At 39.9% G+C, this 15,305-nt stretch overlaps 1 protein-coding gene and 2 long non-coding RNA genes across 3 annotated transcripts in view; 2 read left to right on the forward strand and 1 right to left on the reverse strand.

Annotated features, from left to right (window-relative positions):
- The first annotated feature begins 2,943 nt into the window (after positions 1-2,943).
- LOC119485991 lies at positions 2,944-3,843 on the forward strand. Its single transcript, XR_005206414.1, has 2 exons — positions 2,944-3,386; positions 3,566-3,843. It is a non-coding gene; the product is annotated as an uncharacterized LOC119485991 (long non-coding RNA).
- A 2,000-nt stretch (positions 3,844-5,843) lies between these two features.
- On the forward strand, positions 5,844-6,053 carry LOC119485993. Its single transcript, XR_005206415.1, has 2 exons — positions 5,844-5,912; positions 5,968-6,053. It is a non-coding gene; the product is annotated as an uncharacterized LOC119485993 (long non-coding RNA).
- Positions 5,946-15,305, reverse strand: part of akt3b (v-akt murine thymoma viral oncogene homolog 3b) — a 33,895-nt gene continuing 24,535 nt past the window's right edge. The window contains exons 11-14 of the mRNA XM_037765865.1: positions 13,750-13,964; positions 12,311-12,398; positions 10,687-10,789; positions 5,946-9,157 (exon numbers count right to left, since the gene is read on the reverse strand). Of these exons, the coding sequence (XP_037621793.1) occupies positions 9,072-9,157; positions 10,687-10,789; positions 12,311-12,398; positions 13,750-13,964 (492 nt within the window). The 3' untranslated portion in view covers positions 5,946-9,071. The remainder of the gene's footprint in view (positions 9,158-10,686; positions 10,790-12,310; positions 12,399-13,749; positions 13,965-15,305) is intronic.

Below are 15,305 nucleotides of genomic sequence, written 5' to 3' on the forward strand. Positions count from 1 at the left end.
TTGCTGTTTGCAGATACATAATACAATCTTTTTTTTGTAATGACTTAATTAATTTACTATAATAGCATTAGAGCTGAAATAGATTTCTTTGTTATTGTGGTTAAATAAATGTAATTTATTTTATTTGTTAGACTGGTGCTAGAACGCCCCGTTAATACAGGTGCGTGCCTCCCTTTGTGTGCGTCAAGCGCGAGAGCAAATAGGTTTTTGACCGCAGTGAAAATGTTGTTTTTGAAAGGTTGAACAGCAACAAATATGGATTGAAGCTGAATATTTTGTTAGTTTTTGCTACTAAGTAGAAAAAAAACATATCCTTTTAAATAATTTCATATTTATTTTACTAACTTTAACAACCTCAGAGGAGACAAATCCTGGTGCACCAGGTTGGGAACCATTGACATAGACGATCACTGAAAGAAGGTATAAAAGAACACGACGGCGACCTCTAGTGACCGTAGTAATTAGTAATTAGTAATTAGTAATTAGTAATTATGACAGGAGCAGAAGTGGAAGTCAGGTGCTGCAGTATAGACAGCGTGACACATGGTTTTCACCCTTTGTGTTCACAAGCATTTAGTTACGCTTTCACTTTTGAAACAGTTATTTTAAGCTACAACATTTTTTTCCCCCTTAAAACTTGTGTTCAAAATGTAATGTTTCATTCAGTTTGACAAGGTGTTAGAAAGTGTTTTAAGTTTGCTTTCACTTTTACAACGTAGTAGGTGAAGCAGGCCCCTACTGACCCACATCTATGAGGCTTATAGCGACTGATAACACCTATTTAATAAGTCGAATCGGGTCTCAGCTGAATCGCTACTGAATCACAGAGTATCGTTCCTTATGCACACCTTAGGGGGGAAATCTAAATATTTTTTTTTAACTGTTATCTCGCAGCAGATTATATCTTTAACGGTATTTTTGTCATCTCAGTGGCTTCTGATGTCTGAATTAGAATGATAAAATAGATATGTGGCGAAACCAACATTTTTCCACAACAACATATTTCTACAACCTACTTCAAGGTTCGACTAAAATATAAAAGTGGGGTCCGGGGACCCCCCAGGGGTTCTTGAGGGGGTCCCCAGATAAAAGGGGAATTATTTATTTTCACTTGACTTCAATCATGAGTATTTTGGTTCTTACACGTTCTGTTATAAAACATCTAAAAGCAAAAAGCCTGGAACAAAATCTTATCAAATGGGGGTCTGTTGTATAATTTATGTCAGTTTAGGGGTCCTTGACATGAAAACGTTTGGGAACAACTGAATTTATCAACAAGAGAACAACTAGCATGGTGGCTAGTTATCTGATCTCGTTACATAAATCAAAATATCTGTACAGTGATCATTTCCTGATCTCACAGGTGTCTGCCCGATATTGTAAAATATTTGCCCAGGTTGAAGCATACGTTTCAATTAAATCTGATATTTCTACAACTTACTTCAAGTTAAAAAATAACGTTTTGATTTTTCACCTTCAATTTGCATAGGAATGAGTGCTGAGGTCACAGTTGGTGTCAGTCAACAAGATAACAACTAGCATGTTAACATTAGTGTTGTCAAAGTTACGTTATTGTTGCATGGTGGAAAACCATTCAGATCAATCTGTGCTGTTTTCTGTATTCACATGCAACAATAAAGCAACTGATAAAGCAGACTTGATGTTCACTTTTATCCACGGCAACTCAACCATTAAGTTTCAAGTGTCTGCAAATAATTTTATGAAAAAAAAAGAACCTGGAAAATATTAACATTACATTAGAAAATCTGATTCTCTGTGGTATTGAACCACAATACATTTTTCATACTAGAGCTGCAAACGATTAGTGGTCAACTAACAAATTAATTGCTAACTATTTTGATAATTAATCATTTTGAGTATTTTTTAAGAAAAAAAATGTCTCAGATCCCAACTTCTTAAATGTGAATATTTTCTGGTTTCTTTACTCCTCTATGACAGTAAACTGAATATCTTTGAGTTGTCGACAGAACAAGACATTTGAGGACGTCGTCTCGGGCTTTGGGAAAAACTGATCGACATTTTTCACCATTTTCTGATATTTTATAGACCAAACAACTAATTGATTAATCGAGAAAATTTGAGACAAATTAATCGATAATGAAAATAATCGTTAGTTGCAGCCCTAATACATACAAGCCAAAATCTGTCTGTTTCAAAGTGTACTGGAAACTGTCAAATACTGGGGGACGTTGACATTAAATCTGGACAGATTATTAATCTTTTTGATATTCTTTGGTCAAAGATTTCCTGATTTAAATTAAAATGTTGCCAGATACAGACTATTTTCTGTAGGCAAAGTTCCTATAAGGTTGATTGAGAAATTCTTTAGTTCAATAAAAAACATGGTTAGCTTCCTCAAAGTAAGGTATTAAAAAAGTATCTTTTTAAACTCAGGTATCATATTGATGCTAGTCCCAGTGGTATGCTTTGGAAAATGTTCAGATCATGCAGGTTGTTTAATGGTAAAAACTCATTTTTGTTCTGTTGGACACAAAGTTGAGGAGTCATGAACTCAGTCTTTTTTGTTTTTCTTGAATCTGCTGTGACATTAGTTTCTTTAAAGAGGACCTATTATGTTTTTGTGCATTTTCTCTTTCCTTTTGTGTGTTGTATAGTTTTTTGTGCGTGTAAAAGGTCTGCATAGTTACAAAGTCCAGGCCAAAGGACAGAAACACTGCTCCTGAACTGCCTGAAACGCCTTGATTGAAGTCCCGCCTTTTCTTCTGTAACGTGGTGATGTCACCAAGTAATACATTTGCATAATGCCTGCCTAGCGGCTAGTTTGGCAAACAAAGCTAGTTAAAGCGGAGCTGGAGTTTGGTTCGGTTGACCAATCACGACAGAGTGCGCCAGCTGACCAATCAGAGCAGACTGGAACTCAAACAGAGCGTTTCAGACGGAGGGTGAAAAGAGGTGCTGCAGTACAGCCGGTATGAGAAAATAAAGCGTTTTTTTTCAACATTAAAGCATGTAAACATTTTCTAGTAGAAACCCAAAATACAAGTATGCGCCTGAAAATGAACATTATAGGTCCTCTTTAAATAACCATGAGGTTAATTTTCTTTCTGAAGTGCAGACATGTTTTTATACAGCTGAAATAAAAGAGTCTCGACAGCAGAAACCCTGAAATGTATTTCTTTTAATTTAATTCAAAATAAATACTACCACGGCAACGCAAGTCCACTACTGGGTTCTTGCCCTAATGTTTTGGTAAGAAAACAAACAAGCAAACGATCCAAAAAAAAAAAAAAAAGAACAAAAAGAGACTTCAGTTAATGCATCCATCATCATCATCATCATCATCATCATCATCATCATCATCCTTCAGCGACTTTCAAGAGGTGCCTTTTTTAACGACATACAAGGTAACACTGCCTAGAATGACAAACATAAATAAAACAAATACTATGGTACAAAAGGGGAAGGGGAGGAGGAGCAAGGGATGATGGGATTGGAACAACCTGATGAAACCAGCACTGCAAAAAAAAAAAAAAAAACAGTCATCCATGGTCCCACTTTTTGTATTTTTTTTTTCTTTTTAAAGAGGCTGAAGGGAAACGGAAACGACAGTGCAGACTCCACAGTTACAGTCATGTCCTCACAGAAAGTCAGGAGTCGATCATTTTCGGGGACCACGGCGACCTCAAGGAAGGCGGGGGAGGGATGGGGTTTGTCTCCATGGAAACATCCTCCGTGGACGATAACAAGTCGAGTCGGTGCATCAACCCGAAAAAAAAAAATCAATGGAAGAGTCCAGTCTTTGACACTGTCTATTTTTTTCATTCTTTTTAAAATTTTCTTCTTAAATGCAGTTTTTGAGTCGTTTGTTGTATTTTTTTTCGGTCAGCAAGCTTGAAGTACAGTCACACAGAAAAAAATGTTTATGTCTCGTCTGTCAAGATGCCACGAAAGACCCAGAAAAAAAAAAAGGCATTGCATATTTACATCAAGAAGTTTGGGGCGACTCGACTTTTTTCTGGCAGTCCTCACAGTCTTCATACATGAGTGTCTCACGGCTCAGTTTTCTCGTGATCTGTGACATGATTAGTGATTTATTGATACCCTCAGTTCAGGTTTAAAACGTGTGTGTGTGTAAATAAATGTATTTCATAATACTGACAGGACAGAAAACCTGCGTCTGGAGCTGGAAGCCTCATTTCTGTTAGTGTTTGTGTGATAAATTAAATTTTCTTCACTCTGATCTATCATCTAAAAACAGTCTTTGTGTATTTGTGTGTGAATATGAATGGAAACCGTGTGTGCTGTCAGGGTCCCCACACAGTTCCTACAACAGACTTCACGTTCGCTGTTCGATATGTTTCACAGTCCTATTTTCTCTCATCACTTGTACGCATGAACTTTAAGAAAACAACGATTTTCCAAAAATCTTCAGCAATTGCAAACAGCTTTTAAGAGCTGGGAAAACCCACATTCTTCCTCTGACCCTTTCCGGATGTGTGCAGGAACCCTGAAGAGTGTGAATCGAGAAAAGTGGGCAGTATTCTCCAAAAACAAATCCAATTTGACGTGCTTTTTTAAACAGGTGAAATGGTCGATACACAACTAAAAAGAGACGTCACATTTAGTTTTGATCTACGCGGTGAGTTTATAGTGTTGGGATGTTTGAATCTTTTGTTGATTCAGTACCTGATGAGTCAGTTCTCTGAATGAATCAAAGGATTTTTCAGCTTCTTTCTCAGACCACTAGAGGGCAGGACTCACTAAATTAATACTGCGTGGACATACGGTATTTCGAGATAGTTGTAGTTGTACATGCTCCCCGTATTAGCGTGGGTTTTCTCCGGGTTCTCCAGTTTCTCCCAAAGTCCAAAGACATGAAGGTTAATGTTGTGAATGTGAGCGTGAATGGTTGTCTGTCTCTATGTGTCAGCCCTGTGATAGTCTGGCGACCTGTCCAGGGCGTACACCGCCTTCGCCCAATGTCAGCTGGGATCAGCTCCACCCCCCCACGACCCTGAATAGGATAAGCGTTTACAGATAAATGGATGGATGGATGGATGGATGTAGTTGTACATGTATCTGGTATATCCAGGCTGGATGTACTGCAGCCAGGGATTGTAGTCTGGTCTAGACTATAATGGACCTGAACCAAAACAGATCTGTGGGAACCGAATCCAACGGGAATAAAGTTATTTTCATCCAAAATGCAGGAATACTGTGTAACAGGACCCTCGCTAACCTGAATAGACTAAACCCAGCCACATTGGGGTCCTGGGTCGGGCCTACGATACCAGGAACCGAAGTGAAGCCGTAAAGACCTCTACACGGGTCTATCCTTGTCGTATTTGTCGTATTTCATTTCATTTCATTTTTATCATTTATTGTCTCGCGTGCATTGTCTCAAAGTATCAAATTGTTAATTTGCTGACTTGTTTTGTCTGTTCTGTTTTTTTCACGGTCCACATTTGTTCAGTCTTATTCTCGGCTTGTCAGTCTTCTGTGAAGAACTGCACTAAACTGTATGAAAGGTGCTATACAAATAAAGTTTGATTAATCGATTGATTGATATTGTATTGACGGTTTCATTTTGGTTTACTTTAGTATTCGAATACACGCATACACCGCGGGAGCAGGGGGGGGGCAAGGTGGCTGCGGCCCGGGTAACTTTTGGAGTCAGATATGATATTTTTATGAATAAATGCCTGAATTGTATCCATGTTTTTTCTCAAGATTTGAACTTTAAATGAGCCAATTGATATTGGTCACCATCACCCACTGAGTGCTGCATGCAATATGACATTTAATTATCTCGTGCATTGTTTATCAACGACGTCACGACCAGACGGACAACACGTCACTAAGTTCGGTTCAGTTTTTTAGTCTGCTGGCTGTTCATGGTTGTAAAGACACAGATGGAGAGAGAGAGAGGGGTGAGAGAGAGAGTGAGGGAGAGAGAGAGAGAGAGAGAGAGAGGGGGAGAGAGAGAGAGAGAGAGAGAGAGAGAGAGAGAGAGAGAGAGAGAGTTTCTACGCGCCTCCACCTGCTGATTTTTACAGAGAATCGTTCATAAGCTAAAAAAATATTCTTTCTTATGCGAGTGCTCTGATTAATAAATGTATTCTTTAATTTTGAGACGGCAACAGTGCCGACAGAGCTAACAGTGTTAGCCTGGGGGGATGCTACGCTTCTGCAACGGTGCTGTCGATCGGGCGGCGTTATCAATGGTAACCGCTGTATGAGGGCAGTGCAGAGCGGCGGCTGTGAGCTAGCCAGTGAGGCAACAAAGCAGGCAGGTGCGGCCGGCCCGGCGATGTCATCAAAGTGAGGAGAAGCTCCGATTACAACACACTTCTGTGCGTGTTTCCTCTCCAGAGACTTCATTCTCTACTCAGGTAGACATTGCTCCTCTATATCTTTACATAGCAAATAGTTGTTTGCTGCTATATGAATTCTCTGGATATCACATAGAGAACCTGTAACAGCCCCCTCAGTCACTTCATCCTGGCGCCAGGCCTGGGTGTCGGACTAAATAAGTGTTCTGTAAAGTTACTCAATACTCAAACATAGGTCTGCTGTATGTCTGTTTCAATAATCAGTAATCAGCTTTAGAGGAGTTGGTAAATGTATTTTTTTTTAAACTTTGGACAGAGCCAGGCGAGCGGTTTTCACCCCCGCTGTCAGTTTTTCTCCTATGCTAAGCTAAGATAATCACCTCCAGACTTTAGCACCGTTCAGACATGAGAGAGGTATCAAACTTGTCATCTCACTCTTGACAAGAAAGCAAATAAACCTATTTCCCAAAATATCGTGTCTAACAATTTGTGGAAGAGGTGCTTCGGAGGTTGCGCTACTGTTGCGCCTGCAGTTACTAAGCTACCAAAACCTGCGCGTTGCGATGACGATGATGAGTTGTGGTAATTTAGCAGGAAAAGCCTCACTGACTAAACTTAACTCAGTCAAAACAAAGATAAATGGATTTCCAGCACCATAAATCCCTCACAGAAGCTTTACTGCTCAATTTCTCTGTCAGTTATTAGGCTGGCCTTTCAACCGGATGCTGTGACGTCCTCAGACAGAAAGGGTTAAGCAAGTAAAATAGTCCGTGGGAACAGTTGTAAAGCTCTGCACTAAAATTATTAACTTCTCCTTCATATACAGTATTTACCGTAGACTGATATTTACAGAAGAAAGAAAAGAAATCTGCTGGCTGTGATTGGTTGTTCCTCATCACATGACATGCGGTGCGGCGTTACAAAAGTTGAACTATTTTTATCTTGGGGCGCAGCCGTCGCGGCCCGAAAAATAGGCGCTTGGGAACGCCTGCCCACCGCGATGCCGTCGCCCTCCGAGCGACGCTCCCACGTTTGAGCGCACCTGCCACAATGGATGGATGGGTTTTAGCGTGCAAAAGACGCGGCATGTGTATGGCCCCTAAAGGTGCTACATGCAAGCATTTCTATTGCCTCCGCACGGCTCTCGACATGGCGACGGCTGACTAAGTTAGTATGATAACATGTAGACTGTCTCACTCAGTAGCAGCTGAGAGTTTTAAGGAAACCACCCCTAACAAACTCTCTAAGTGTCCAGAAATATCACGTAAACTATCGGTCTGTCCAACGCACAAAAAGAGTTTTCAGAAGGAGGAACGACAGCTGCAAATATGCAACAGGAAAACGGAAGGTTAATACTTTTTGTTTAGTTTTTCCCTACACTGAAACTTACAGTAAATGCCCGTCGCAGACTCTAGCTTGACCTGACATGAGCTGTTAAACACAAGGCTGTGATTGCAGTGAGTATTCTGATATTGTGGTTATTTCAGAAAACACCAAATTCGATTGTGTCTGGAGAAAACTGCCAACTTCAGTCTGATCTCACAGCTGTTTCCTGTTTCTGAGTGTAAATATATATATCTCTATATATATATATCTCTCTCTATATATATAGAGAGAGATATATATATATGTGTGTGTGTGTGTTGCTATGACAGCATAAAGTTGACCCCCATGTCCCACATACATACAGTACATACATACATTACATACATACATTAAGCCACATTTCCCTGTGTAAACACCCATTCCACTAGTCCTACAGCTACGATGAGGAAACAAAAAGCGGAGGTGAAGAAGAGGAGGAAGAGGAGGAGAAGCGGTGAGAAAGCAGAGAAAGGCCTCGTTCCCCTGCCGGCTGTGGAAAGCTGGAGCGGTTAGCTGAGTTTGAACGCGGTTGTGCTCTGTGGCGCCTGAGTGAACTGTGCAGTTTCTGGCAGTTTAGTGTTTCCTGTTTACAAAATAAAAGTTGAAAGTAAAGCGCAAGAAAAAAAACACATGGGTTGAAAAGAGCAAAGTAGTAACACTGCAACGATGAAAGGAATGATACAGACTCGTCCATTCTCGTCCTTCTCTTGTTTTTTTTGTGTGTTTTGTTGTTTACTTGTAGACAGTGACTTTCATTGCCATGGGACTGGGGGGGATGTGCGCTGCCATGGCAAATGTATGAGAAAGAAAATATTTTTTTTGTAGTTTTTTTTGTGTGAACCACGAGCCATGCACTTATTCTCAACTAAGAATGACCCCTCACAACCCCGAAACCCGCCCGCCCTCTTCCCCAAAAAAACAAAACACCCTGTCGGTATGATACGAAACATCTGCACACGTAAGGCAACATTTTTGGTTTTTTGTTCCCTAAAACGGCTCTTCCAAACCAAGTGCAAAAAGTCAAAAGAAGAAAAAAAAAAAAAAGGGCAGAAACAACAAACAAACAAAAAAAAAAAAAGATGAACGCAACCCGGGTCGACAACTTAATACTGACGGAGAGAAAAAATAAATAACAAAAACATTGCCTTCTGCAGTAAATAGCGCTGAAAATGTAGGAGACTTATTTTTTAGTGTGGGGAGACCGGCTGGAGTCTATCCCACTGTGCAAAAACCTCTTTTAAAGTCCCTAAAAAGACTTCTCCCCGTCTGTGAGGAGGCAGAGAAGGAGAAAAAGAGGGGAGACTGGTATTTTTTTTTTTTCCTAAAATGGCTACGTGTTTTCCTCAAAATGGCCACGAATGGGGACGATACTGGCTGGCTGGGCCGGAGCGCTCACTCCCGCCCGCTGGCTGAGTAGGAGAACTGTGGGAAATGAGGCCTTCGCTCGTTGTCCGCCGCGTCCATCCCGTCCTCGTCATCTGCAGAGAGACAGAGACGCATTAGAGGCAAACATATGTGGGTATGTACTTCGCATATCTTGAGAACCACTAATACAATCTACATCACACTTGGCGGGTGTATTGCTGGGAACCCAAAGACGTGCAGAGCACATCGTGCAGAGCACATCGTGCAGAGCACATCGTGCAGAGCACATCGTCCACAGCGGACAGCCCACAGCTCATTGATTGCAGTTCACTTTTGCTGCTGGATGCTGGATATACTAACGTTACAACCAAACTCTTTTTCACTTCCCTGGAGTCAATGAGCGATGAAGCAGCACTTCATCGCAATCGCTCCAAACTGGCACTGCACTCGTGTTTTTATAAAGCATGCTTTAAGTAAGGCAGAGTGTCCGTATAGCGTTTTTTTCTGGAAGAAAAGAGCTGGCAGAGCGCTTCATCCACAATGACGACATCGGTGCCTTTCTGAAAATGTTTCAACTAGAAGCGCTCGGAGCGAACGCACAAAAAAGTCAGAGCACTCTGAAATTCTTAAAAAATTCTCTCTGATATTATTAGAAAACATTTTACACATAATTAAAAGATTAAGCTTTTTTTCATGGCACAAAAAATGTAAACTGAAACATTGTATTTGGTAAAACACTTAAAATCTGCTTTGGTTTCTGAAAACCTTAAAATATTTTGATATAAAACATCAACCCCATCAAGCCCCAACTAATGAAATGTTTTAAAGTCAAGATGAAATGAAAAATGCCTTTTAACCCTTTTAGATCCCCTCCCCGGTCATACTGTGCACTTATTTAACAATATATGCAAAATAAAATTACAAAAAATATATTTCTTTGTATTTTTATATCAAAATCCCATCATCTTTTCTTCCTGTAAAACAAAACATGACGTGCGCTTACATAAGCTAGTACCAACCAATAATATCATGACATCCATCAATCTGCAACCTTTAGCAACAAGGGAGGCGTGTGTGGAGGCTCCGTATCGCACTACATTTTAAGCCCGCCCACTTTTTAGCAATCCAATCAAATGCAAAGGATTTGATTTAAATCTCTCTTGTAACTGTACACCGCTCAAATATTCCGTGTCACTGGGGAAAACTCACAGTACAGAAGCTAAAGACTCATTTCACTGGGACTTTAAAGGGTCAACCACTCGTTAAAACGGAACTCTAGTACTGCACTTCCATGAAGTTGAGGGAATTACATATATTGACTTTTTAAATATGACTCAAGTTGAGCAAATTGTTATGGTTATTTTTTCAGACTTGATCTCAGAGCCACAAAGGACATCATACAGGTGTTTCCACAGCCTGAGTGGTGCTGCTAACCATGACGAATAAATAAAAATAAAAATAAATTGAGTGTAATCCATTCCCCTTTAAGCCAAAAGGAGGCTGATTCACTCAAGAAGTTAAATACTCAGCCTCCTTCACATTAGCAGTAAACAAACACAGATCTGGTGTGTAACGGGAAACCAGCAGCAGCGGCCTGATGTATCTGATCAGTCAGCCTGGTGTTGGTGAAATACGTGCTTACATTTTTCCGGCGGAGTGATGGTGATGGTCTGTGCTGTGAACTCCTCGTCGAAGTAGCGTGTGTCCGTCTCTGAGCTGACCTGGGGCTGGAAAGGTGGGACCAGCTGGAACAAGACAAAAAGTAGAATGTGTCAGCATCAGTGACGTGATGTGTGATTGCTGTTGCGTGAGGGTTAAAAAATACTGAGTGTGGTCGATATATTCACTCACAGATTCACTCTCGTTTTGGAACGAGCTTTGTCCGCATGGCGTTTCACCTCGCTATATTTGCGTTTTTTTTTCCCAGCGCTGTGTCCGCGATTTTTGTAGCTTCCAATTGGTTGCATGCTTACAATCTAGCACCTGGTCACTATGTTTTATTAGAGGTTGACGCCCAGAAACGTCACGAACACAGCAAAATAGGAACATCGAGGCAGAGGACTGCAGGGTTCACCTCACACTTCTATTGCGTCATTAGTGATGATCGAGAGGGATTGTTTTTGTACGAGCCTCGTCTTTCTCGGGATTGTGGCGCTTTTATAATATATTAAGAAAATGATTTATGTGTACATGTGATAAACATTAAATTCATTATTTGAGTTATAGAACGGAGTAGGACCTTATAAATGCTTACTTTTACTACTCCTTTTCAAACATACAATATTAATTTATTTATAATTTGCTGTATATGTTAATTTTACCGGTTATTCTTGTTTTGTTTTCATGTTCAAAATAAGTCTACATTGTTTTTTAGGAAAATCCTACTCATTGTGTCTTTAACTAAGATTTTAAGGTACTTGTACTTTACTTCAGTATTTCTATTTTATGCCACTTTATACTACTCCACTATATCTCAGAGGGAAATATTGTACTTTTAACTCCGCTACATTTATTCGATAACTTTAATTACTTTACAGATTCAGATGAATAATACAAAATATAATCAACAAATAAATTATAGATTAAACTACCCAGCAGAATATACATTTGTTAAAATGAGCTCCAAATTTACCAGCTGCAACTTCAAAGTGATGAACACATTAATGCATCAATAATTATGATCCAGTAATATAATATATATTATTCTGAAATGAGCCATTCTGCATAATGAGTACTTTCACTTTTGGTTACTTTAAGTATATTTTGATGCTAATATTTTTGTGATTTTACTTGAGTAAAATTCTGAATGCAGGACTTTTACAGGCATTTCCAGTGCTGTTTTCTCAGCATTAAAGCTAGCTATGTGTTTACACAGCATCACAGTAACGTGGATGTTTAGGGGTGCGCACATAGACTCACCAGGACGTGGCAATATGCGATAAGAAGTAAGGGTACTCAGTCACTGGTTAAAGCAGTGAATGATGACACATTGCTGAGAAGGTCTAAGGTCTTTAACAGTCAAGTTAAAAAGAAGAGAAGGTGTGTGTTACAAGGACCTGATGTTGTTTGGATTGCTTTATGTTGTTGAAATGAGAAAGAGATGAGGTAATCTTTTCTTTTCTGTTCTATTTTGGACTTTATACAACCCAGCCAGGCTTCTTTTAAAAAATTAGGTAACCCTGATACCAGAATATCTCAGGTACGCTGTTTGAATAAATTACCACTGAAGATCGGATGACGTCTCAGCAGCTAAATCCTGCTCTCACCTTCTTGTCATAGACGTCCTGCCAGTCGACTGTGTTAAAGAAACTGTGTCGCATGATCTCCTTAGCGTCATCCGGTCCGCCGCCCAGCCTGTCAGAGAAGAGAAGAAGAAGAAGAAGACGTCGAAGTCAGACATCAAAACGCTGCTCTTACAAAGTCTCCATCAATGGACCCAGAATATCCACCTGCTACAGATCCCAAAATAACTCTCCGGGGTGAACGAGTTCGCTCTGTGAAGCTGCAGCAGCCTCTTTTCACCAGCTTCTTCATTAGAGACAGAAAACGCCTCCGGGACAATCAGAGTGGGAAATTAACAGCAGCCACCAGCCAGGTTTGTCCAACAGCACTTTTGCTGAATAACAATTCAAAAAATCACAAGGAGGTTTTGTTCTCTTCTTAACGTTGAGATGGCGGATTAAATAGTGAAATGAACAGGTAAAAATTGTTTTATCTCCTGTCCTGTGAATAAGAAACAGGATCCTGAGAGGTCGATAGGCCATGATGGGTAGTGGATTCCCTAAAATTCCTTTTACAGCTAAACTTTTAATTGATGACCATATCTGTTCATATCTGTGTATGAGTACATGTGTCTAAATGTACGGCTAACTAAAAGACTATTTAATTTGAGATGGATTAAATATCCCAACAGGCGTGGGAACATCTCGGGATCCCCTAGGAGCTAGACTAGGTAGCTGACAGGAACAGATTACTTTGCATGCTGCCACCCAGAGCCCAGTGAACGGTGGAAAGATAATGGATGTAACTGGTCTTTCATAGACATTAAATCTTTGATAGTTTGGGTAAAGTAGACAGAAACTAGAATGTACAAATACATTTTCTAACCTGAATATCCTCTTTCATATTTCTGTCAAATTTGTTTCTCTCTCACAAATTCTAACTTTGTTTGTTGCCTTTACTAGATAATTGACAATAAAAAAAATATTTATATATATATATATATGTATTTAATTTATTGTATATATATATATATATACATATATATATTAGAGCTGTCAAAGTTAACACGATAATAATGTCTTAACTCAAATTACTTTTATTGTTATGCAATATCCTCCCAGTGGACCTCATCTACGGCAGGTGAGAAGAAGTGCCTGGCTGCACCACGTGTCACGGAGGTCAAACATGTCTGTCTGCAGACAGTCTGTCTGTCTGTCTCCACAGGACAGCAGAGTCCGCAGTGACAATGTCAGACATGTATTATCATATCATCCACTCTCTCTCCTCATTTCCTGTCAGCTCCCTGTTGTATTGTAACTAATGAGAGATGAGCAAACCCTCCCCCACCCTCCCCCAAATACAAAAAGCAGTTAAAAACTTCACATTCAAGTCATCATGCAGCTATTCAGCGGCCTTGCTTGCTCCTTTATTGTGAAAGTTTGGCGATGGTGTGTGTACCACTACTGTGTGTATGTGTGTGTACCGTTTGTTGGGGTCCTTGATGAGCAGCCCTGACAGCAGCGACTTGGCGTCGGCCGACAGGGTTCGCGGGAACTTGATCTCCTCCATGAGGATGAGCTCAAACAGCTTCTCGTGGTCCTGGTTGTAGAACGGCAGGCGGCCGCACATCATCTCGTACGTCACCACGCCCAAACCCCACCAGTCCACCGCCCGCCCGTAGTCATTGTCCTCCAGCACCTGATAACACACAATACCATTTAACCATAATGTTGTCAGTATTTCTATTAAATTTACTCTTCAAAGCTTACAAAACAGGAAATAACACACACTTTAATTTAGGGCTGTCAAAGTTAACAGGATAATAACGCGTTAGCGCAAATTTGTTTTAAAGCCACTCATTTCTTTACGTCGTAGCGGGCTCAAGCTGGATTGATTAAAATCCTGGTATCATATGAAACTACAAAACCTGAGGAAATCATTGGTACCAACCATGTCATACTACCTCATTGCGTAGGAGGCTAAAAAACGCTCCAAACGTATGCAAAATTGTGTTCCTGTTCCCGTTTAAATTTGCACACATTTCGATGCTCAGCTTCCAGTTTCTTTTACCAATGACTGGTGATTTCTTCTATTCTTATTCAACTGTTGCTCAGAGGGATCTTTGTCTCTTTCTGCCCTTTCAGTTGTCAGTCTGGTTGAACCATTGTACAGTGTTTTGTTCTCCATTTACAAAACAAAATAACATATTTGTAAAGAGGACTTTCTACACTAAAAGCATGAAAGGCCATTCAAACATATAGAGAAGTCCTCTCAGACATCTTACTGATTTTAACCATTGTTTCTTTCTGACGCATCTATTTCTGACTCTGACATATTTGATATCCGCTTTCATATCCTCTTAATTGGAAAATAACTTTCAAAATCTCCACCAAGAACCACATTAGAAGAAGTGAAATCATTTACTGACATTCTATGTTGTTGTAAAGAAAAACATTTAGCTGCCATTAGAGGAACTATATCTTAGGGTACTTCCACAAGTGGAGCCGCGTCTATTGACGAAAACAAGATTATTTCATCAGACAGGACAAAAAAAAAGATGACCCTGAAGGCTCTTTTAGGATAGTTTACAATCGTCAAGCTTGAACCGAGCACAACTTCCTTATTTTTCTGATTTATTATTATCTATAAGCACTATATATTACTCTATAAGTATCTGAAATGACTGCTTTTGTGAATGTAGTCTGGTGGCTTTGGAGATTCAGTTCACCGTGGGAAAGGGCTGTCTGATGGAAAGGTAGAGTGGCTGTGGACGGGAACAGCCGAAAAATATATTTTAGCCACCTAAAAAAATCAATATCAGTTTAAGTGTACACTATTTAGAATATTTTCACCACTTTACCTTGTCCTCAGACAGCCCTTTCTGATGGAAAACTGAAGCTGTTATATTGCTGTCTTCAAAGCCACCAGACTTCATTCACAAAAACAGTAATTTTACCTTGAGGAGCACGGGAGTTGCTGGTCTACTGCTGCCCCAATCGGTTATTTTGTTTGTGTTATTGTGTGACTTTTTCATTTGAA

The sequence above is a fragment of the Sebastes umbrosus genome, chromosome 3 (genome assembly GCF_015220745.1).
Source record: "Sebastes umbrosus isolate fSebUmb1 chromosome 3, fSebUmb1.pri, whole genome shotgun sequence".
In the NCBI taxonomy this organism is placed as follows: Eukaryota; Metazoa; Chordata; class Actinopteri; order Perciformes; family Sebastidae; genus Sebastes; species Sebastes umbrosus.